We start from the raw sequence: 23715 nt of genomic DNA on the forward strand, positions 1-23715 counted from the left end.
CTAAGTAACTTACTAAAGGTAATCCAGGTATTTAAGTATAGAGTCCAAATTTGAATTCAGGTCTATACTCATACTAAATTTTGAGAAAGTACATAGCCTCTTCATCTTCCTAAGTTGGGTATTCACACTGCGGCTTCATTAAGTCTCTAAAGTAATCTTCTACCTTGTCAAACACAGATTTGTTCAAAGGTAAACTAAAAAAATATGTTATAAAACCCAAAGTGAATTATTTTTACTGTTCTCTTCTAACAGTACAATTAATCAATAACTGCCAATGTTTTTCAACCCATGGAAACCACCTTAATTTTAATTCAGATTATTAAAAATGTTTTTAAAAAGAGGAAAAAAACCATTAATTTTTGTGAACCTGTTAAGAGGAGCAAGTGGCATACAGTTTTTTAACCTGAAAGCAAAAGTTTATTAAATGCAACACCTTTCTGATTAAAGATCAAATCTATATTCTGACAAAACTGAAGTCAGGGAGGAATTCCTCAACTTCTATACATTTAATATTTAGTTAACTCTTCTCAATGAATGGAGGTTTTCTCTCCTAAATTGCTAAATCTATTCCATGACTAGTCCTTTTAAAGTCAATGGTGAAGATGACAATTTTTTCTCCATCCTACATACCAGGGGCTGGAATTACAGGGTCAAAGTGGACCCACAGAATGGTACCTGGGCACACTAATTACAGCAGTCACCTAAGCCTGGGGAGGAAAGATACCAGTGGCATCGACTCAAGCATGACCTAATGAAGGCTTCCAGCTCACATCATCAGTGATTCTCAGCCTCTTGGCATGCCTGGAGAAGACAGGAGCTGTGTTAAATTAGAGAGAAAATGAATTTGGAGTCAGCAGATTTACATTCAAATTCCTTTTATCTTTTATTACCTTTGTCATTTTGGACACATAACCTTTCTGAGCCTCATTCTTTTAATCCATACTGTTAAGTATAAAGGCCTAATTCCATGTAAGGCACACAATAAGTACTCAATGAATTTCACCTGAATTTAAAACAAGAAAGGGGCAGAATCTTAGTGCTGCTCTCCAGGCACGGATGATGAATGAACAGAAGTGAAACATTCAGATGAAAGCAACTTGAGTGAAGGAGCTGGCCTGGTGGCCAGTTCCTGACGGTAGGTAGAAACCCACCCTAGGGAAAAACAAGGCAACATGGCAACAGGAAGATGTCCAAACCAAAATGAGATTCCCTGGAACACACCAGACAATCCAGTGGGCCAAGGAGATGACCCATTTTTGCTTGACTAAAAGAGAATGCTGACTGCACTGATTTTCATACTGAATGAGTCACAAGGGTGGGTAACTTGAGAAAATATGTGAGGGAGTGGAAAAATGTGAGTAATTAATGGATGCCATAGAATTTACTTTAATTAAAAAATTCCCTGCTCTGAATGTTTTGTTAACTTTGATTATCTACAGCAATTGATACATCCCCCCGTGAAACCTCCATGACCTTACTCTTTTCAAAGCTGAAATGCCTCTGACTGAGTCCCGCTGTTACAAACTCCAGGCAGGGAGGGAAATACCATGTAGCAGTTAAATCTACTTCTGGTATCAAATATCTGAAGGATACCTAGAGAGTGAAAATAACTTTATGGCCAGCCTTGAACTCCGGATTTTCCATAGGGCCAAATTCCTAGTACTCCTCTGCAGCGAAACTCAACTTGGATCACTCCTCAAGTTGCACTAATGATCTGAGAGAAGACAACAGTCTATAGGACTGGTCCAGCCGTACACTTAAGGAGATAAACCATGACATACTTGTCAAAATGGTACATACTATGGATGCTCCTTACCAAGGCATTTGTCACTAGGCGCTAGTGATGGAGTGTGAAGCCAATTCAACCTGGTGGGGAATGACTGGGAAAGGAAACAGACTGCCAAGTAACATTCTAGCCCTTAACTTACCCATTTACTCTTTATACCAACTCTGTAAGGAAGATATGAGTTCTTTTTAAACGAGGCTCTAGAAGACTCAACAACTTGCTCAACGACATAAAACTAAAACGTGGAGGAGCTATGAGTCATTCTGCCTCATCAACTATGATATATTGAACAGAGACAAAAATTTAACAGAAAATTAAGTAAAATAATATTCTATTAAGAGAAGTTGTTAAAATATAGGTGAGTACCAGACAGATGTAAAAGTGGTCCACAAAGAGCTAAAATAAAACTTCCCTTAACACTTAATTACTTGAAAAGCAAACTTTTGAGGATGGACATATATTCTTATTATACATAATTCTATCAAGGTTGGTTATTTGGCTTTCAAGTCCACAGCAAAATTAGAAGAAGGAGACAGAATGACTACAGTAAAAGCTAACAATAGCAAAAAATACTATAATCACTACTCGGAGGACTAATTCTATAGACATGCTATGTTCATCATATCATAGATGATGATCATATAGAATAAAACAATTTCATGTATTTTTAGTCATTTCAGCAAGGTGATTATTAAAAATATGTAGCTAAATAATTTATCATTCCTACTTATGTAGACCAGGTTTCCTAATTTTTTTGTCCAAAAAGTATAGTTTCTTTCCTTCTTACATTCTGAGGATGTTAAAAGGAACACAGTATTCCAAGACAAAACAATAATTGTACTAACCCTAAGGGATTCTATTGTGTAGCCTCCTTCAAGTTTTATACTTTCTCCAGCCCTGCAATTTTCCCCTCTATTTTATTTGTTCTCACATGACCTACACCATAGTCTGCCATTCCTTACTAAAAGGACTCCTTACAGGTTAGGATCACAGGGGTAGAGGTAGAGATACTTCAAAGTATCTAGCATAGTGCCTCCTATAGAAGGTAAACTCAGTAAATATTATTTAAGGTAATAAAATTTATGTTTACTAAAATTAATTTTAGAATATAGAGATACATGCTGAAACACTTCCATATAAAATGGTTAAAGTAAAACTTCTAGGGCTTGAAAAGGCAAACCTATTTATCCATTTATCAAATAATTGATTATCTCTATCTACTATGTTTCACACATTGTTCCAAGCTCAAAGATTAGAATAGTGGACATGAAATATCAGTTTTCTGCATTGAAGATCCTTGTAATCTCATAGGGGAAGACAGACAAGCAAGATACACAATAAACAAGGAAATGCAAAATGGCATTTCATGTATTTCATATATGAAATAGTGATAAATGCAAATGAGAAAATAATGTAGGATAATAGGGTAGATAGTGTTTGGGTCAATGGACTATTATCATTTTTCTGCTTATATAGGGTATTTCCTTATACATAAAGGAAGAGATGTAGTTATGACTTCTATAGGTTGTTCAGAGCTAAAACTATAAAACGTGTAGGCTTCTTGAAAGCAACTGTGAAATCTCTATGGATGGCAGGGATACCGTGGTAACCAGCCTTCCAAACTGTCCTCAATGATCTCCAGTTGCTGCTACTCATATCCTCATGTACGCCCCTCCTACATGGTACCAGAGCTGGTCTGTGTGACTAATAGCATACAGCACAGGTGATGCTATATCAATGCCAAGAATAGGTTATAAAGACTATGGCTTCCATGTTGGGCTCCTCCTCTCTTGGATCCCTCACTCTGTGGGAAGCCAGCTGCCATGTCATGAGGACACGCAGGCACTCTATGGAGGGGTACACGTGGTGGGAACTGAGGTATCTGGCCAATAGTGAGGAACAACCATGTGAATGAGCTTGGAAGTGGATCCTCCCTGAAGACCGCAGCCCCTGTTAATAGCTTAATCACAATCTCATAAAAGACCCAGAACCATAACCATCAAGCCAAGCTGCTCCTGGATTCATGACTTTGAGGAAACTGTGAAATAAATGTTTGTATGTTTGTTGCTTTAAGTGAAGGTGGTAAGTTTTGAAATAATTTGCTATGCAGCAATAGATAACTAGTAAACTTTTCAGGAAAAGGCCTAAGTAGTTGAAATAAATCTGAGCAGAGGTCTGAATAAAGAGGAATCGGTGCTTAACAGATCTCAGAGAAAAACATTCCAGACAGAAAGAATAACAGGTATAAAGATCCTGAGAGAGGTGAGCTTGGGATGTTCCTGAAACAGCTAAAAGGCCCATGTGGCTGGAATCTTGTTAGTGAAGTACAACAAAATAGTAAGAGAAGAGTTAAAATTTCCCTCAAAGAGAGATGGGAAGTAACATCATCTAATTCATATTTTACAAAGAATAATCTTTGTAATTAGATTTTACCATGTGAAAAATAAGGGTGGAAACAAGAAAACCAAGTAGAAGCCAGCTGTATTCGTCCAGTCAAGACATAACGGCTATCATCTCTAGAAACTCAGACTAGGATGTTAGAAATAATAATATTATGGTAAGACTCATGATATGGATTTTGAACACAGAATGAACGCAGCTGTATGAAAACTTGTCCATGTAGCCTACATCATGCCAATGGGTTCTGGTTTTTGAGTGACTCAGTTAACACCAGAATAGATCCAGACAGAGGAAAAATTAGATATGACCTAGTGAGACATAACTCGAAATTCAAGAAATAATTTGTAGGTGTGGTAGTTACAAATTATAACCTCTTGTAAATGAAATGCTGTGGAAGCTAGAAAGAAGGAAATATCCCTTTATAAAAGAATTAAACAGTCAGTAGAAAAGTTCCTTTTGGTGCCTGTTGATTGGTGCCAACCAGATGTTAAAATAAGTGTTTAAACAATCAACTAGTGAAGTAAAAAAAAAAAAAAAAAAATTAAGTAATAAAACAGAGATGAAGAAGACCGAAAATAAAGCCATATTTTCTTTCCAAGTCAACATAGTTCTAAAGGAGCAAAGTTAATGACAAAAAGGACTTCTTTGAATTAGAAAACAAATACTTACACTGGTAATTGCCAGACTATTCACTGGTTTTATAGAGCATTTACAGCTTCATTTATTAGAGCTTAACAAGAATCTACACATCCCCATTCTGAACATTTTCTGAGCAGGCACTGTTCACAAAAAGTACATAAATAATTGTGTTAAAAAAAAAAACCTGCTTCTTCTTACTGCTGCTTCTATTACATGCACAAAAAACATGTCAAGACCACTCATAGGAAATATCCATTTACAAATCAAGTCTAGAGACTAGCTTTCAGCTTCTGACATTTTTAAGCTGAGACATGAAGAATAGAAGTTTTAAAAAATAAAAATATAAACAAATCGCTATTATGATTATTTTACTAAAAAGGTCAATATAATAAAGTGACTAGTCACTCACACATACACACACCCATATACACACATACACACACATATATGTACAATCACATAGACACACATATATGTATACATGCAGATCTCACATCAAATGAAATAAATTAATAAATACGCAACTTGAAAAGTAAGGATGTTTTAAAGAAATACTTAAAATCAGATAAGTTCTTAAAAAGACAGACAGACAGACAGGTCATCTGACTCTATGAATTTTCCACGATCTTTTCACAGGGCCTTGGGTATAAATATTTATAGCTGCCATAATAAGTACTAAAATCTTTAAATACTAATCACATGATTTTCTTATTTCACTTTTTATAAGAATTTAAGTGAATATGCAACAATTTTTTTAAAAAGCAAAGTATTATATATGTTCACCAGAAGTTTACATAAAATTTAAAATGCCGAAGCCTATCTGTGGGTCCATGCTCTAACTTGTTCTAGTTTTTTTGTTACCCACATAAATTAGCATATAACAACAAATCCTATGGTTTATCATATCTTCTTTTGCAACTAAAATCAGCATATTAAATATCAAAATACTTTGGTAAAGATGCTCTATATTCTATGTCTCTGAATGAAATCATAAAAATCCAATGGGAAAGCCTTTAACAGACTATGTTATTTGTATTCTATTTCTTGATGGAAGCACTTAAATAATCAAATTTACACCCTCCAAAAGAGCTGTGGACAGTAGGTGCTTCAGGAAAAGTTTGTTGAAAAAAAAAACATATTTACTTATTGTCTTTTGTTTAGATTATGCTAGGTGCTTGTTGTTCATTATAAACCCATAGCCTCTGCCTAGAAATACACAAATATAACTAAATTTATGTTATTTGATGTTACTCTTTTCAAATGTCTATATCAAATCACTGTAAAATGATTCTTCAAATAAAGAAGCTTTCTTCTTTTATTTCACACTGTACCTATTTTGAAATTGACTGTGGTAGATGGGGGTCATCATTCCAAATACTTCACCGCTCATCGTTATAATTATACATCCACATCTTGCCATGCATTCTGCAGTGTTGATCACTGTGGGCAGAGTATTCTTCCCCATCCTATTAATGTTTGGCCAATGGAATGTGGACAGAAGTGACAATGTGCCACTTCCAAGGTGCTGACACCAACCCTCTTGTGTTCCTGTGATCTACCAACAGAAGAGCATCCCCAGGTAGATACAATCCTTTCAGCCCAGATTGTAGAATGGAAGCATGGAGGGCCGGCCTGAAACTGTCCACAAACCTGTTGTCCAGGCCCAGACAAGTCAGAGCCAGCCAAGTTCTGCCCATAATGGCCAAGCCACAGCCAAACTACAGACCTATGAATGTGATTAGGTTTGCTATCCCAAGTTTGTTATTGTAAGCCACTGAGATTTTGAAACACTTACACAACAAAAACTAATGTATTGACTCTGTATCTTTACGTGGCTACTCATGTAACAGTTGCATCAAACCATGCCTTTTTGATTCACCTATCGTAAACTATTAATAATTTTCTTTGGCGTTATTTATACTTTAGAAAACAGACTCATAACATTTTTTTAAATAAAGAATTTTTAAAGAAAAAGTCACAAAAAGACATTCATTTTATAACTAAAGTCTAATTTCCAGAAATAAACTATAATATACCAAATAAACTGTATTTAAAGTAACCCAAGTTATAATTTTGTAGCCACAAAAATGTTTCTACAATTTACCAAGCAGTTCTCCAAGTGAAATTGAACTGAAACACTTCTCCTTCAACATCTGATATACTCTAGTTCCCTTTTCTTTCCTTTCTTTTTTTTTTATTATTATTTTTTTATTTTAAGCAGTTTCTGAGTGGTTTCCCTCCAAAATTTCACAGGTTGAAAAAGTATAACAAACTAGTGTTGGGAGGGGGATCCAGTGCGAATTGGTAAAAATCTTTTTTTCTTTTCCTTTTTTTTTTTTCTTTTTTGCCATGGCATCAGCATAGCTCACAGCAACCTCAAACTCCTGGGCTCAAGTGATCCTCCTGCCTCAGCCTCCTGAGTAGCTGGGACTGCAGGAACTCACCACCACAACCGGCTAATTTTTTCTATTTTTAGTGGAGACATAGAGACGGGGTCTTGCTCTTGCTCAGGCTGGTCAAGGGATCCTCCCACCTCAGCTTCCCAGAGTGCTAGGATTACAGGCTTGAGTCACCGCCCCAGGCTGAATTAGTAAAACCCTTGAATTAAAAAGATGTCACTAAGTACAATTTATCACTTTTGAATACCAATACTTAGACTGTACCTCAATTACTAGATAAGAATCTTCTGTTAATTCTTTAGATCTCAGGAGATCTTTCTCTTTTATGTTCCTAGGCAATTTAGAATACTGCTCTTTTAAAAAGTGGGACAGATTTTTGTTTACACAATTTTGTTAGTTAATTTGTTTCTATCATAATTTGTATGGTGGTAAACTTTAGCCTAACACAAGTTAAATAGTCACAAATCACAAAAGTAAAATTAATTAGGTTTTTATGGATAAATTCTAAGAATGCCTTTGCCCTTTTTAACATTTATATATAATAAAGCAAAACTATACTGTGAAAACTTAATGTGTATGATAAATTGATGAACATGACTCACTACAGGTTAATTCTTATTTTCATCATTGTTTACTTAAGCTAGCACCTCAGAATTTAAAAATCACAAAATTTTAACTTAGAAGCAATCTTAGGGCAAGTCCAACCACCTGCCAGATATTTGTGTTAACTCTGTAACGTTCCTCTTGAATCCTCAGTTATACTCTGAATCCTTCCAGAGAGAAGCAGCGTTTCTAAACCAGGTGTTTGTTAACTTGTTTCAGGAAATTAATTTAGCAAAAGGCAATACTTGGGTCTGTTGTAATTCTATTTTTTAAAATAAAGAAGTAACTTTTAAAACAATCCTTTTATAGTATACAAATGGAAAAAGCATGTAGTAAGTGAGCATGAATGATGATTCAGAGAGCAGATAAGCCAGCTCATATCCAGGCAGTCCCTCAGGCAGCATATCCCTTGGCTGAACAATGCTACATATACTTGGGTTTTGAACATTTAAGTTTTGGTTGTTTTTATTTTTGGTCATATTTCAAGATTTGTATTGATAATAGACCAGTGCTTACAGATAGGATGTATGAGGATATTAAATAGCACTAGTAGATGGGAAATAATAAGATAATTTTGCCAAAGCACTCAAAATAGTCCTTAAGTTGCATTACCTTAAAACAGTCATCAAGCACATCAAGAAGCTGCTACTCTCTTAAAAAAAAAAAACCAAAAAGTTAAAAGAACTAGAGAGCATTTATAGTGGCAGCAACTGATACTATCCAAATGTCCATCAATAGCAGAACGGATAAATTGTGATAGACTTACACAATGGCGTGCTAATAGACATGGAAAATCTAAATCCAAAATACATGTAACAGTTTGGATGAATTTCACAAACAATGTTAAGCAAAAGCAGCCAGACACAGAAGTATATATTGTTTAATTTCATTTACTTAAAGAATAAAAACAGGTGAAACTAATCCACGGTGCTTATTCTTAGTGGGTGGGGGACAGTTAGTGAATGAAAGAGGTGCAAAGAAGTTTCTGGGATGCTAGTATTGTTATTTGTTTTGTTTGGTCTTGTTGCTGGTTAAACACAAGTGTCTGTGAAACCTCATCAAGCCACTTGCTTACAATTTGTGTACTTTTATGTATGTCAGTTACATTTCAAAGTTGAACATAAACTGTTAAAAAAAAATTTATTTCATCTAAGTGAATGCTAGATTTGATTGGACTATTCATATGGTCAATATTTTATTTCTGATATGTTTGAATCTTTCTTATCATTTAGATAAATAAAAACAACAAATTAAAAAATGATTTTTTTAAAGTATAAAATGTAAGAACTCAATATATTAGGTGTAAAAGTAATTTTTTTCTCATTTAAAAGCTACAATATATAGTTAATTTTACACTGTATTTTAATATGCATCTGTTCCAAAATCTAAAACAATGTCATTTTATTTATTTATTTTAATTTTTTTTATTTCAGCATATTACGGGGGTACAAATGTTTAGGTTACATATATAGCCTTTGCCCCACCCGAGTCAGAGCTTCAAGCATATCCATCCTCCAGAGGGTGCGTACTGCACCCATTAGGTATGAATATACCCATCCACAGTGTCATTTTAAATACGTGAAAAATTGTTTTTTTACATAAATAATTCTGAGAAAATGAAATGATCTATATCACTTAAAATAAAAAAGCAAAGCCAAAAAAAGTCTTTATATAGCACGAATACTAATTTTAAAATCAATCTTTAAAATACATTTATTATATTATTGTTGATAATACACAATGCTAAATTTTCTTTTACATAAAATCACTTTTGTATGATGTACTATGTAAATATGAGGAAAAGCAAATTCCTATGAGAGTTTGTGAGATTATATGTTATAATAAAAAGGTTTCAAGAATTAGAAGAAAAATTGGGCTACACTTTAGTAATGGAGAAAAAATACAGTTAGAGCTGTGAAGATCTGCTAACAAATTCCAGACCTGTCACCAAAACAAGCTGTGTGACCTCTGCCAGGTCAGTGCTGCCCAACAGAAACACATTCTGAAAGGTCCGTAATTTTTAAATTTCTAGCAGCTGCACTTAAAAAAAGTAGGAAGTATATGTGCATTGTAATACACCAATAATATCTTACACGACACAACAGCTAAATTAAAATGTAGCCCCACCAAAACAAAGTTGTGTTTAACAGAAAAATACTTCACATTGCTATAGTTTTAAATGTTAAATTTAAATTGATTAAAATTAAGTAAAACTTAAGATTCCGCTCCTCAGTCACACTAGCTGCTTTTCTGGTGCTACTGGTACACATGACCAGTGGCTGCCATAGGAGGCAGCACAGCTGGCGAGTCATTTCATCTGTCTGGAGATTACTTTCTTCATTGATAAATAAAAAAATAATTCAAGGTAAAGAATTTCAAATTTGGTGCTTACAGAAGCCAGGACAGTAATGCAAATGTCCAAAGCAATCACACTAGGAATTTTGGCCAACTGAAGCCCACGTGCCCCATTCCAAACAGGCATTCACCACAAAGGAATGCAGGCTCAGTGCTGCAGGATATTAGAACTTTTCCAACAAGGTTGTAAATCTAGATGTTGACGTAAAATATCTTTCTTTTTCCATGCAGACATTATTATGAAAATTTTCAAAGCACTGCATGGGCTGAACCAAAACATATCCATATACTGGTATTTGCAACCGGGGCTCTAAGAACTTTCTTTCCTGCTCTACCATTCTATGATTTATTTACAGGAGTAATTTGACTTCTACACCTGGAATTTAAAAATCACAGCTGGAGAATCAGTTGGGTGGTGAACTTTAAAGCCCCCTGTGAAGTCACGGTGAAGATAAAGAGGCTATCAGGAGGCGGCAGCCTGTGGTGAATGTTAGTGGAAACTCAGCATGAGCTGAAGTTCTGTCTGCAACCCACGATGCAGAGGAGTCTTAAAAAGAATCATACTGAGGTAAGGGAAAGCCCAAGCCCCTAATGCTAGAAGCAAAGGGTGGTGAAGCCCTGGTCACCACAGTGACTATCACCCTTATTACCCTGGGACCCAGTCCCTACAGAGCCTGAGTGGGTCCTCCAGGGCAAGTAAGATTGAAGAAGAAGCAAGGTAAACATGATATTGACAGTGGAAACCTGCAGAGGTGACGCAAGAATTAGTAGTTTGAGCGGCCATCAGCACCTTCCATGTATATAGACAGAGATGGGAAGGGAGTGAGGGGTGGCAAGTGGGCTCCAAGGAGAACAGTTCTTAAAAGTACAGGTGAGTAACCATCTGGGAATATTCTTAACTGTTTGACAGAATCTGAAAAAGAGAAAATGCCCATAGAAGAGGCAAATTCAGAAACTCCATTTTGGGGTTGTGGTTAAACCTCATTTTTAGTTCCAGGGTGAGAAAGCTTTGGAAACTAAGAATTATGTTAGTAAGACCCCTGAGTTAGGAGTCAAGCAAGTTGAGCATTAATCCCAAGTGTGTCACTGTCTTGCAGTGTGACTTCTGTTTCCTCCAGTTTAAAATGGTATTAATATAATATATGGCTTTACTCTATAACATAGGCTCATTTTGGGGATCAAATGACATCACAAATATAAAGCAATTTTGAAAGCATAAATTTCTCACATAATTCCAAGAATTCTGAAGTTATTCACTAAGCAATTACTAGTGGGTTCTCGGAATACAATTTATTAAATGCCAGTTAAGTCTCTAATCAGGATTCTTCTTTAATTTGGGGAGGGGTTAGGTGGTCAGGGCTTTAAGGGGATAGCATCAAACACTGACTACCCCATTACACACTCAGCCACTGACATTCATGTCTAGAGGGCTCATGGAGTGGGCCCAGAGAGGTCAAATTCCAAGATGGGCTTGAAAGGACCTCAGAAGAAGGAATTTGCCCTAAAACAGTGGTTCTTAACCTTTTTCAGGTCAACAATACTTTGAGGATCTGATTAAAGCCATGGCTTCCATCTTAGAAAAATGTACACATATAAAATTGACATATATTTTCAGGAAGTTCATGGATGCTCACATATCCCAAATTGAAAATGCCACCCTTAAGGAAGAGACGGCCATAGACAAGATACTCAGCATGGTCTTAAGCAACACATTATTGCTGGATAGAAGGTAGTTTTGAGAACAGCTGGAGGCCAGCAGTAAAAAACAAAGCAGACTTTCTTTAAAGGCTTAGCCCTACTCAAAATATTGCTACTATGGGACCCTCAGATGAAGACTTCTTAGAGTCTACAAAAAAGGGCACACATGCACTCACAAATACCATCATTCTAGTTATCTAGTAGCCACTGCTTCCTTGGACAGTTTCAACAGAAGAGAGCATCCTCTAGCTCAGTCCATATAGACCTAACCAAACTCAGAAAGCATAAAGGCATATGAGAAAAAAACAATATATAAGTTTCTGTAAGAACTACACCACACATTATCAATACATTACAGAACACGTAGAACATTTCCTCATTTTGTTTTTTGGCATAGAGAATAGAGAAGACGTCACGAGAGACTTCCAGCATCAATGTGAATATTACCAAGAGCAGAAGTCCATAGCAACCCACAGTACCAGTGAACATCATGGCAGCATCCTGGACCCTACAAACATAGTGATGGGGCAGGAGGTGAATCACTGATTCTACAGAAATTCAACAGCCACTTCTCACTGACAAGAGTAGAACTCTCAATTAGGTAGCGGCAGAAAGTTTGGAAACACCCACACTTAGATGTAGTTATGTGACCTGCAGTCACTTAGAGTGTTATTGGAAGTAAAAAAGTGTGCCAAATGAACTGAGTGACCCAGTTAAGATTTCCCAGCAAAGTGTTGAAGATGTCATCTGATTTCTTCTTAGTGTTTTATAGTAAACTATGAGAAGAAAGATAAACTGGGGGAAGAACTGCTAGACAAAAAGGAGGCGGGACTTGATTTTGAAAATTCTCAGCCTCTTTAGACAACAAATAATGCTAAAATTAAGAAATAGTTTCCAAGGAAGTATCAATTCTAGGGCACTACCAGAAAAACATAGTATAAAAACAAAAGCCAAAGGTGTACCTATCAAATCCTTTTGTTAAGACCTTGGAAAGATCAAAAGTGGTGTCTCAATCAGGTAATAGACCACCTAAGAGTTTCATAGATCTTCGCAACAGGCCTTTAGGAAGTTTAAGGGCATTGTCTCTCCCCTATCTCAGCACAAGCCCAAAGTAGAGAAGATTCATCTCAGAGATATGTGGATGTGGTTTTGCCTAATGGAGAAAATTCCAAGAAGTTTCACAGGAGACCTACAAAATTTCTGAGAAGCTTTTATCAACATAAACACTGCCAGTTTAGACTAAAAGGGACAGAGGTAGTACTATATGAAAAAAGACCATGGTGTAGAAAACTACTCAGCTGCAAACATATGCTACCTTTCATAAAAAAGGAAGGATGACTCATAGAGTGGGACCAAGAGCCCAAAGGGTAGAATCAAGGGCCATGGAGAATTACTGCTAGAACTCAAGATCTAATCAAAAAGCGTTTGCCTAGCTAGATTTAAGAATTATTATGGACAAATGACTCCTACGTGTACCTCACGTTTTCCGCCTTTTTTGAAGAGAAATATCAAGGTATCTTATGCCCTACCACTGTATGTTGGTTGTGTTGAGAGCAGATAATTTGACTCTTTAGTCTAACAGAGTGACAGATGAAGAGGAACCACACTTGAAGAGTTATACTTATGGAACGATACTTAGGGAGCCTCACCCACACCGCAATCAAATTTGGATAACTTCTGGATTTTGAGCTGATACTCATCTTTATAGGGAGGATTAATTTTTCATGTTCTAATAAAAGTGATGTTTGCTATCAGTACAATTTACCTTGTTTTATAGCATCTAAACCTCTAAATAGCATATAAAGTTCTTTTAAAAATTTCCTGCTTATTAAAAGGTTGACATATTGATGCAGAAGGGCAGGAATTACAGATTTATAATATTAAATTTCACTAATGTAAAACTTGATAAATTGCTCTATTGAAACCAAATGAAGTAATCAAATAATTACCAACTGCTCAATTTTAATCTATTTTTATAATATTTATTTGAGAGCATCATAGCTATTGTCAACAGAGCACATAAGCAATGTCAAAGCTCTCCTAAATATCTTGATTTGCAGATTTTTTGCAACAAAGATTCCACTAAAAAAGGCATTTTAAATGAGATGTGAACTGGAAAATGGAATGTTTGACTCTCCTAAAATGATTATATATTTTTTTTAATTCACTCTCAAAGGAAAGCAAATGGTATCATTCAAATGTTCTAAAATGCCTATCCTTCAGAATGACAGGACATTTTTTTAATTTTCTATTCACTATTTATCATATTGTGACATTTTATATATGAAAAATAGTTAAAGCAATATTTTAAAATGTCATGCTGCTATAGAGAGCAATTTATTTCATGCCCATATCCCTCCAGGCTATGAGCCGATTTATTACAGTAAAGCTTATCAGTGAAGGGCAATGACTGACATGTCTTCTGTATAAGCACACATGGGCCAATAAAAACAAAGAACACAAATATGCCACTCAGAAATACACAGCATTGTTTAAAAAATAGCAATGCCCATTTCTGCTCAAAGAGGGAAAAGTGTGTTGCTATTCTACAGAGACAGCACAGGGTAGTAGAAGAATGTTATTTCGTACTAGGTAGGAGTCAGGATATGCGGGCTTTGGGGTCAGCTTGAGACACATGGTAAGTGATTTATCTATCTTACAATTTAGTTTATTAACTGTAAAAATGAATGTTTGTATCAGATTTGACCAGTAACGCAATTCCTAAACTTCAAACATGCAGGCACTCCTCACATGAGTTCTTTCTTTTTATATATACATATATATAGACAGGGTCTCACTATTTTGCTCAGGCTGGTCTCAAACTCCTGTTCTCAAGCTTCAAGTGATCATCCTGCCTTGGCCTCTCAAAGCGCTAGGATTACAGGCATAAGCCACCATGCCCAACCCTTGCATGCATTCTTAATGTAGCCATACAAAACCTGTACAAGTACTATGACTACCAAATACACACTTATTCCCCTAAAATAAACTTCCAAGAAGAAAACTTTTTATCACTACCTTATTTTTAAAAAATCTTATTTACATGGCATTAATGGATTTAAATTTAAAAATAAAATGCAATAAAACAACAAAACAATTATTAGACTGTTAGCTATCAGACCATTGGCTGCTTGAAGTCTTTTGTCTTTGGAAAAACAGATAATGAACTGTATGTGAGAGAGAGATTCTAGCATCAAAATGAGAGTTTCTCCTTGACTTGTCAAGAAAGCATTGAAAGGGAATTATATGTTTTTCATTGTGTGATGTGATGTTACTTCACACAACATCTGCATGGTTCCTGAAATAAACTTCAGTATCAACCAAAATCACCTTTCTTAACAGCAGCAAATGTCTTACACACTGGAAATGCTGCATCAAATGGTCACACCTGTTACTTCTAATTCTAAATTTTATCCTGAATCCTCATATGATCCACCTAACCTACTTTCTCAAAACCATTAATATTGTCATGAGAGGCACTAAAACAATTTTGAAGGCACTGGTGTACCATGGAAAAAATATGGCTAGTAAGTCACATCAGAGTTCTAAGCTCAGTTTCATTAGGCTACATCTTGACACTGGCAAATTAACCTCTCTCTAAGACTCAGACTGCTCATTCACATTAAAGTGATAGTGTCACCGTTAAATAACAATGCATGTAATGTGCTTAGCATAGAACCTGAACATGGTAGGCAGTCATTAAATTTTCTGTATTAAAAATAATTTAACTTCTTCAAATAAATTTTCAAAATTCTATCAAAATAAATTCGCTCCAAATAACAGTGGCTTGAAAAGAAAACATAGTTTATCATTTTTCTAATAATAAAGTTGTATTATACATAACTTTCACTTCCAAACAAAGCTACAAAACCTATAAATGATCTACTGGCAGGAGGAGAAACATTTTGTCCTCAATGATAAAATAAGAACACTTGGTTGTCAAAATGAAAAACAGCAACTCTTAGTTGCTATCGTGTCAAATGTTTTCAGGTTTTTTTCTCCCCATCAAAAGGGTCAAAAGAGTAGAAAAGACAAAGTAAGAGTATCTTAAATCAAATAAAAGTTTCAGCTAAGTTGGGCAGATAGCTCTGAGAAGAGCCACATGTAGGTCACCATTAATGACACTATGATCTACTAGATGCAGTAAAGGGTGGGCAAACTAAAAAGAAGCCCAATGCTAATCTAACAATGGAAGGGGATATCCATTTGTATAGGCAATAGGTTTCTTAGGACAAACCAAGATGATTGCTGGTGTGTCTTCAGCCAGCCCTCTGGTAAGGCATGAGTCAGCACGCTTATGTAACCACGACGTCACCTCTTTTGTAAGACCCATGTGATCTCCCCTACGCTGGGGCATGTTGCCCTATTGTTCCGAGCCATATATAAGTGCTTGTCATATTCTCGCTGCTGCAGCATCATCCTGACAATAAAGAGTATGTCTCACCTATCTGCTGCTGCTCATCTCTTTAACTTCCTGGAACCCGCTCAGGTACCCTCGCTGGCCATGCGGAACTCCCACCCCACAAACAACAGCAGTCTTGGGCATCTAATAAATGGTAGTAGTAATATGCTCCAGGACTCATGCTGGTCTCTTTAGATATACTAGGTTGGTGCAAAAGTAATTGTGGTTTTACCATGGTTGAAATTTGCCGTTTGATATTGGAATACATTCTTAAATAAATGTGGTTATGTTATACATCATTTTAATGCACATTTCTCACCTTTTTTGCTAATGATTTATTACTTGCTGTTTATTGTATATTCATTTTAGACTATGGAAATGATGTTAGGCTAAAAGCAAATTCAAGCAATTTTCTTATTTGAGTTCAAAATGGGTTGTAAAGCAGCAGAAACAACTCACAACATCAACAACACATTCAGCCCAGGAACTGCTAACGAATGTACAGTGCATTGGTAATTCAAGAAGTTTCACAAAGGAGATGAGAGCCTTGAAGATGAGGAGCGCAGTGGCTGGCCATAGGAAGTTGACAACGACCAACTGAGACCAATTGAGAGCAATCATCAAAGTTGATCCTCTTACAACTAAAGGAGAAGTTGCCAAAGAACTCAAGGTCAACCATTCTAGTCGTTTGGCCTCTGAAGCAAATTGTAAAGGTGAAAAAGCTCGATAAGTGGGTGCCTCATGAGCTGAGTGAAAATCAAAAAAATCGCTGTTTTGAAGTGTCATCTTCTCTTGTTGTACACAATAACGAACCATTTCTCGATCGGATTATGACCTACAACAAAAAGTGAATTTTATATGACAACCAGCCATGACCAGCTAGCTCAGTGGTTGGACCAAGAAGAAGCTCCAAAGCACTTCCCAAAGCCAAACTCGCACCAAAAAAGGTAATGGTCACTGTTTGGTGGCCTGGTGCTGGTCTGATCTACAGCTTTCTGAATCCTGGCAAAACCATTACATCTGAGAAGTATGTTCAGCAAATCGATGAGATGTATGGAAAACTGATAGGTCTGCAGCCTGCATTGGTCAACAGAAAGGGACCAATTCTCCAGGACAATGCCCGACCACATGTCGCACAACCAACACTTCAAAAGTTGAACAAATTGGGCTCTGAAGCTTTGCCTCATCCGCCATCCTGACCTCTCCACCGCCAACCAACTACTACTTCTTCAAGCATCTCCACAACTTTTTGCAGGGAAAACGCTTCCACAACTAGCGGGAAGCAGAAAATGCTTTCCAAGAGTTCATCGAATCCTGAAACACAGTTTTTTTATGCTACAGGAATAAACAAACTTATTTCTTGTTGACAACAAGGTGTTGATTGTGATGGTTCCTATTTTGATTAATAAAGATGTGCTTGAGTCTAGTTATAATGGCTTAAAATTCATGGTCTGAAACAGCAATTACTTTTGCACCAACCTAATATTTCTAATCCATACAAGTTTGCAAGATAGACATTGTTATCCCCCATTCAAATATGAAGAAAATGAAGTTCAGAGCGCTTACTTGACTGCTTAAGGACACCCTATGGTAAGCACCAGAGTTCCATTCAAACTGCATCTGACGCCCAAACCCTCTCTCCCTTCACTGGTTCCTGCTGCTTTTCTTTTAGGGCATAAAGGTGTGAAAAAGAATCTTCCCAGCTGCCTTGCAAAGTCATCAGCTGGTATCTGTCCCTTTTCCTCTCCCTTCCCTTTTCTGATTTCTCTGTAATCTTCTGCTTTTTAGTCCACACTATCTTCAGTCAGACTTCATTCCTCCAACTCTAATTCACTTATTCCTTCAGCCACTGAAATCTGGTCTTGTGCTCCAGCTCTATGGGAAACTGTCCTTCCTCAGATAAGAAAGAATAAAAAATGTCAAAGTAAGGCTTCCAATTTACCTGGGACTTAAACTAAAGGCTCCCATATCATGAGCAATTCTCTTACACAGTCAACCAATATTTATTTGGACACTAGTACTCTCATTATCGAGTTGGCATGCTCCACTTTACCGGGATGATTAAGGCAGGCACAATGTGTGGAATCGGCTGTAGATTCCTGTGCAAATCACCTATGTGTAAAAGAATGCTTCACTGAGTCAATTTCAAAAGCTATCTAGAAGCCTTTACCTTTTATTCAGGGAATGAATTTACATACAAACAAGAACTACCGAACTTAAAGAGTATTTTTGTTCCATATACTACGGAATGGAACAGAATTAAACAAACATAGCTTGGTATATATATTTCCTTTTAACTGTAAGATGTACTTCATTGAAGATGTCCATGTAATAATACACAATGTCTAATTGATATGTATAAGTCCTAACTTTGCACTTGAAAATGAGTGCAATACACCTGCCATGTATTGCCCACACGTGCAGTCTAAATTACTGAGGTCTATGAACCACTCTATTGTATATGTGCTTCTTCAACAGTTCAACATATAAGCTACACCCTTCTAAGTATTGTACACAAGCTAACAGTATTGATCCTCATGACCTATTATAAACACTATCATCTTAATTATTACATATGAAGAAATAAGAGTCCCAGAGAAGTTAAGTAATTTGCCCAAGATCACACAGCTAGAACAAAAGCAGGAAATCAAATTCCAGTGCTCTGACTCCTCAGTCCATATCCACTACACTTCACTGCCTACCATATATAAGCACATTAACAGGCAGAGAGAAAACACTATATAGGTATAAATCTACTATTTATTGAGCACCTACTATATGCCAGGCACCAGGTAATCAGAAGAAGGAATTTAAAAAGCCTGGTCCTGAGCTGAAGGAGACTTTCCTTTTTTTTAAAAGCAGATTTAGGGGAGGTTGAAAACAAAAAAGTAACCAATTACAATATGATGTGTTCATGCTTAGGCTACTGGGCCATCCTAAGTGCTAGGGGAGCCTGAAGCAAAGAACAGCTAATTTAAATAACAAATGTGACCCTTAGAAACACAAAACTTTTTTATTTTAAATAGTTATAATACACTTATCTGGAATAGGATCATATAAAACTTTACATAAACCTTTTCTTGATGGTTTCTGGTCATCATTGGGAAATCCAAAAGCACTATAATGCAGTGTTTTAGGAATGTGGGGCTCTCTGCCTATACAAAAAAATTTAAATACTTATATCTCTCTCCCAGAATTTACTGCACACAGTTATTACCTTAGCAGTCACACCCTCTCCTAATCTGATAAGATCCAGAAGACAGTTAATCAGTAACCATACTCTAAGTTTTAAATTGTCAAAGAAGGTCCCTTCTCCTGAATAAAGTACACTGGATTTTATGCCAGTTTATCTATTTTCCTTAATATTCATCTAGGTGCTATAAAAGGAAATGGTTAAGTATAAAAACAAATTCTGCCAATTTCCAAATTTTACCCATGACAAACCTGGTGAGATAAAAAGAGATGAAATATTTTACCTCAAACAGGGACTCTGATGATAATAACAGCCAAGCTTTAATGAGCAGAACCTATGTGCCAACTAGGTGCTAAGAGTTCTACAGGCATTATCTAATTTAATCCTCACAATACCCCTATAAAACAGGGTATTCTAATCTCCATTTTGTAAATAAGAAAAACAAGGTCCAAGTTTACACAAAAAGTTGCACAACTAAAATGTGAATCACAGTCTAGAAACTAGTCTGCTTTTAATCACATGCCCAGGATAAAAAATTCAAATGTCTTTGGGGCCAAACAAGTAAAGTAAATGTGTGAAGTGGCTAATTTGAGATTATAGAGCTAGGCTCTCAAGCTTGGCTTCATACTGGAATCACCCGGGGAGCTTTAAAGACTATCAAGGCCTGGGTTCCATCCCACGTGGATTGTGCCTACCGGGTGATTCTAAGGGGCAGTCTAGACTGAGAAACACTGCCTATAGGTACAGAGAATAGTGCATGGCTCACTTGAAAGAAGTTAAAAAAATTTTACAGGTTACATAAACACTGTGCTGGCCAAAGGTTATTATCATCTCTGCCACCAGTTTGTAACCTGCATGTCACCCCCACCATCTCCTATTTATGGGGCTCTTCTAGAACAAAATGCACTTGGGGTTCCAAGTAACTACTTTCAAAGGAATATCTGGAGTATAACCCATTCTTGAATGGAAGATGACCTAAATATGCTCACTTAACAAAGGTATACCATCAACTATAGGACCAAACTACTCAAATTTTTTCAAGAGTCATTTTTTAAAAGAAGGCCACTTATAATTAACTCTGATCTTAATCTAGGCCAGGCCAAGAGATCCCACCTGACTAAAGAATGGACAGTCTGATACCCTAAAACCCATCTGTGCAGGTGGTACATAGTGCTTCTGAGTGAAATGTCATTTCTCATTGGAAAAGGGAAGCAAAAGCTCATATCATCAGAAAATGTTCACTAAAATGTCCTGCAGATGTGATATCCAATATAAATGCTACAGTTGCATCCATTAAAGTACAGAGTAAAAATAAATAAATAAATAAATAAATAAATAAATAAATAAAACAAAATAAATGCTACAGAATTCAACAGTGAATCCATTAAGAAAAGAAACTTTAGCCTGCTTATGAAATAATTCTTCATGCACAATCATATTGTAAGTGTTGCAGCACCACAGCTGAAGAGGAAATGTCAAAAGAGTAGATTAAGAAATGAACCTAATGGACTTTAAAGCCACTCATTCAAACTAGGAAGAACACTTTCATTTCCTGCTGTAAAGCAAAAGTTGTGCATTTTAATGATCCTGTATTACCATTTACCACCCTTTTCCCCCATTACTACCACCAAAAGAATGCAAATTATAGGAGAAAAGAAATTGAGGTTGATTTTCAAAATGGAACACTGCAAATAAAGGCTATGATTCAGAATTCAGGGCCTCAGTCAACAAATTCCAGCATAGGCAGTTGAGGCAAAGGAGCTACTTCGATAAAATATTTTGTTGTTGTTGGTTTGTTTGGTTTTCAAAAACCAGAGACACAGAAGTATAGCCTAAGAAAGCAGACAAAAGTACCTGGAATTAATTTTCTCACCATGGTTCAGAATGATTTCTGTTTGTTGTCTGAATAAATACATATTGATTCCCTTTGTGAGTGTCAGGCACTGTGTGGGGCTGAGGATGTAATGGTGAAAACGACAGCCCCTGCCCTCATGGGACTTATAAACTGAGAGACCAAGACACAAACCTCATATAATGCCTCTTCCAGCCACATTTGTGAAAATCCAGACCTGCTGTACTATTAGACAGCAAATTATTCTCTTGGTTTAACTGCACTGAACTTCACATGGAAGGTGCTGATACCTTGTAAGTAAATAAGTAAATATCCACCACCCTGACACCAACAATAACTCATGGGTAAATCTCAACAAGTTTAAAGAAAATTTTTTTGAACCTAATAATGTATCAAAACAGGTTTCCTTTTCAACCAAGCCCAGCCACATATTTTCATTGCCTGTGGCTATGCAGCTTCAGCAAGCTAAAAATACTTTCCTTTCTTCTAAGTTGGGAAGAGCAAATATGAGCAAGCAATCAGCTGTGTATTATTTTCTCTCATCTTAATTTTTTTTTTTTTTACTAAAATACACTAAGAATAGCTGGAGCAACAAAAAGTCATCTGTTTTACATTTGTATATACATCACAGGCAGAAACATCTCTTCAGCTTGTATCTGCCTAGTAATATAAAATAAGCTATATGGGCATTATCAGCAAAGACTGTCAACATTTCACTACTTACAGCTTGTTATTATTATTTTTTCGTTGGGGAGAGAACTGCCTAAGTGTTGAAAACTAACCACAAGTACAAGTAAAAGCTTTCAAAAAATATCTATAGCATGACTATGTCCTTAACAGGACTACATGGTGCTTACTTTGCAGTCATGCATCTTTTATGTTTCTGAAATTTACATTAAATGAGATTCTAAAATAAAAGGATACACCACGCTTTAAGTTCTTCTACAAGTCTTACTCAAGTTTGCTGTGTTTGGCAAAGTGAAAAATTGTGTTTCTCCTCTTTGACTTCCCAAGGATAATTGTAAAATACACACACAAACACACACAGATAGTTCTGTGACAAACTAAAAGCCACTCAGGAAGTAAACCTTTTTTAAAAAATCAAATCAAATACCCACAGGATGGTGAACAGTTAAGCAGTGTGGACTTTTCCAATGCATCCAACATCTCTAAAGTCACTCCATTAAACTAACAAAATAAGAAACTAGCAGATTTAGGTTCCATTCGATTGGGCCATTAGTTTGAACTGCTGGATCGTGGCTTAATTTTTCTTTGAAAAAACAGTACAGTTTCAGAAATCTTTGCCAAACTCCCCATTTTTTAAGACAATGACAAAGTCAACTGAAGAACAAATACCCAGACGCCACAGAACCATGCCCCTCAGAGATGGGCCGAACTGCAGCTGGGCCTTTGACAAGTGCTCCGTAAAAGACTTCGCGCGCACCCGCCCACCAAATGCCAGGCGGGACAATGAGCTGGTGCTACTGATTTCAAACGTAACTGCTGGGAGGAAGCAGGAGGATGGGAATGTCATCATCTCCCCTGACACTGGGGGGGGGAGCGGGGGCGGGGAGGACGGCAACCCTACACGGCTCACCTGATGTCCCCGAAGGTCAGGGGTAGCACCCACAGTGCCAGTGGCTCGCGAAAGCCACTTTTCCAACCCGGGTGGAGACGCAGGGCAAAGTTGCGTGCGGGCTGCGCGCGTCGGGCTCACCGTACCTTGTAACTGGGCGGAGAGGGACTCCTGGTGCTGCTGGTACTTGAGCGCCACCGCCTCGGCTTTCCGCAGCTGCGTCTGCAGCTCGTAGTAGAGCATCGCGCCGTAGAGAAAGCCGAACACCACGGTCAGCAGCAGCAGCGTTTGGAAGATCCGCTTCTGCTTTCGGGAGCACATCCCGTTTCCCATAGTCCCGCCTGGACCCCGCGCCGCGGCCGCCCCCGCCGTCTTCTCCTCCCCACGGCCCGAGCGAGAGCCTCAGCAGCGGCCGCCGCAGGAGGTGGCCCGACGCAGCATGAGGAGGAGACGCGAGTCACAAAAGACGGGCCGGAGGGGAAGTGGCTCCCGCTCAGCCGCCGCGCGCCGCGGGGCGCGCAGCCCTCGACGCCGCCCGGGCAGCGGCGGCCAAACTTCTGCAAGGCTCGCTCTCCGCCAGGGCCCGGGCCCGGGAGGGGGCCCTCCGCATACTTCACAGCGGGCTGCCCTCGCGCCCGTCCCCAGACGCCGCCTACCTTTTTCCCTCCTCCCCACTTTGTGGCCCCGCTGTCCCCGGCAGCTCTCGGAGTCCCGCCCTGGCCGCTCCCCGCCCCCCTCGCGGCGGCTCCCACTGCACGACTTTGTTGCCACCTAAAGCGGGGAGTGCTCGCCCAACAAAGGGACCCGGACTC

General features: G+C 37.5%; 1 protein-coding gene across 7 annotated transcripts in view; it reads right to left on the bottom strand.

The window, feature by feature from the left end:
* The window catches only part of GOLIM4 (golgi integral membrane protein 4), an 83364-nt gene extending 60046 nt beyond the window's left edge, over positions 1-23318 (bottom strand). For all 7 annotated transcript variants that reach the window (XM_045539603.1, XM_045539602.1, XM_045539601.1 and 4 more), the window contains exon 1: positions 23050-23318. In XM_045539603.1, coding sequence (XP_045395559.1) covers positions 23050-23236 — 187 coding nt within the window. In that variant the 5' untranslated portion in view covers positions 23237-23318. The remainder of the gene's footprint in view (positions 1-23049) is intronic.
* Positions 23319-23715: the final 397 nt, after the last annotated feature.

This window comes from Lemur catta, chromosome 1, assembly GCF_020740605.2.
Source record: "Lemur catta isolate mLemCat1 chromosome 1, mLemCat1.pri, whole genome shotgun sequence".
In the NCBI taxonomy this organism is placed as follows: Eukaryota; Metazoa; Chordata; class Mammalia; order Primates; family Lemuridae; genus Lemur; species Lemur catta.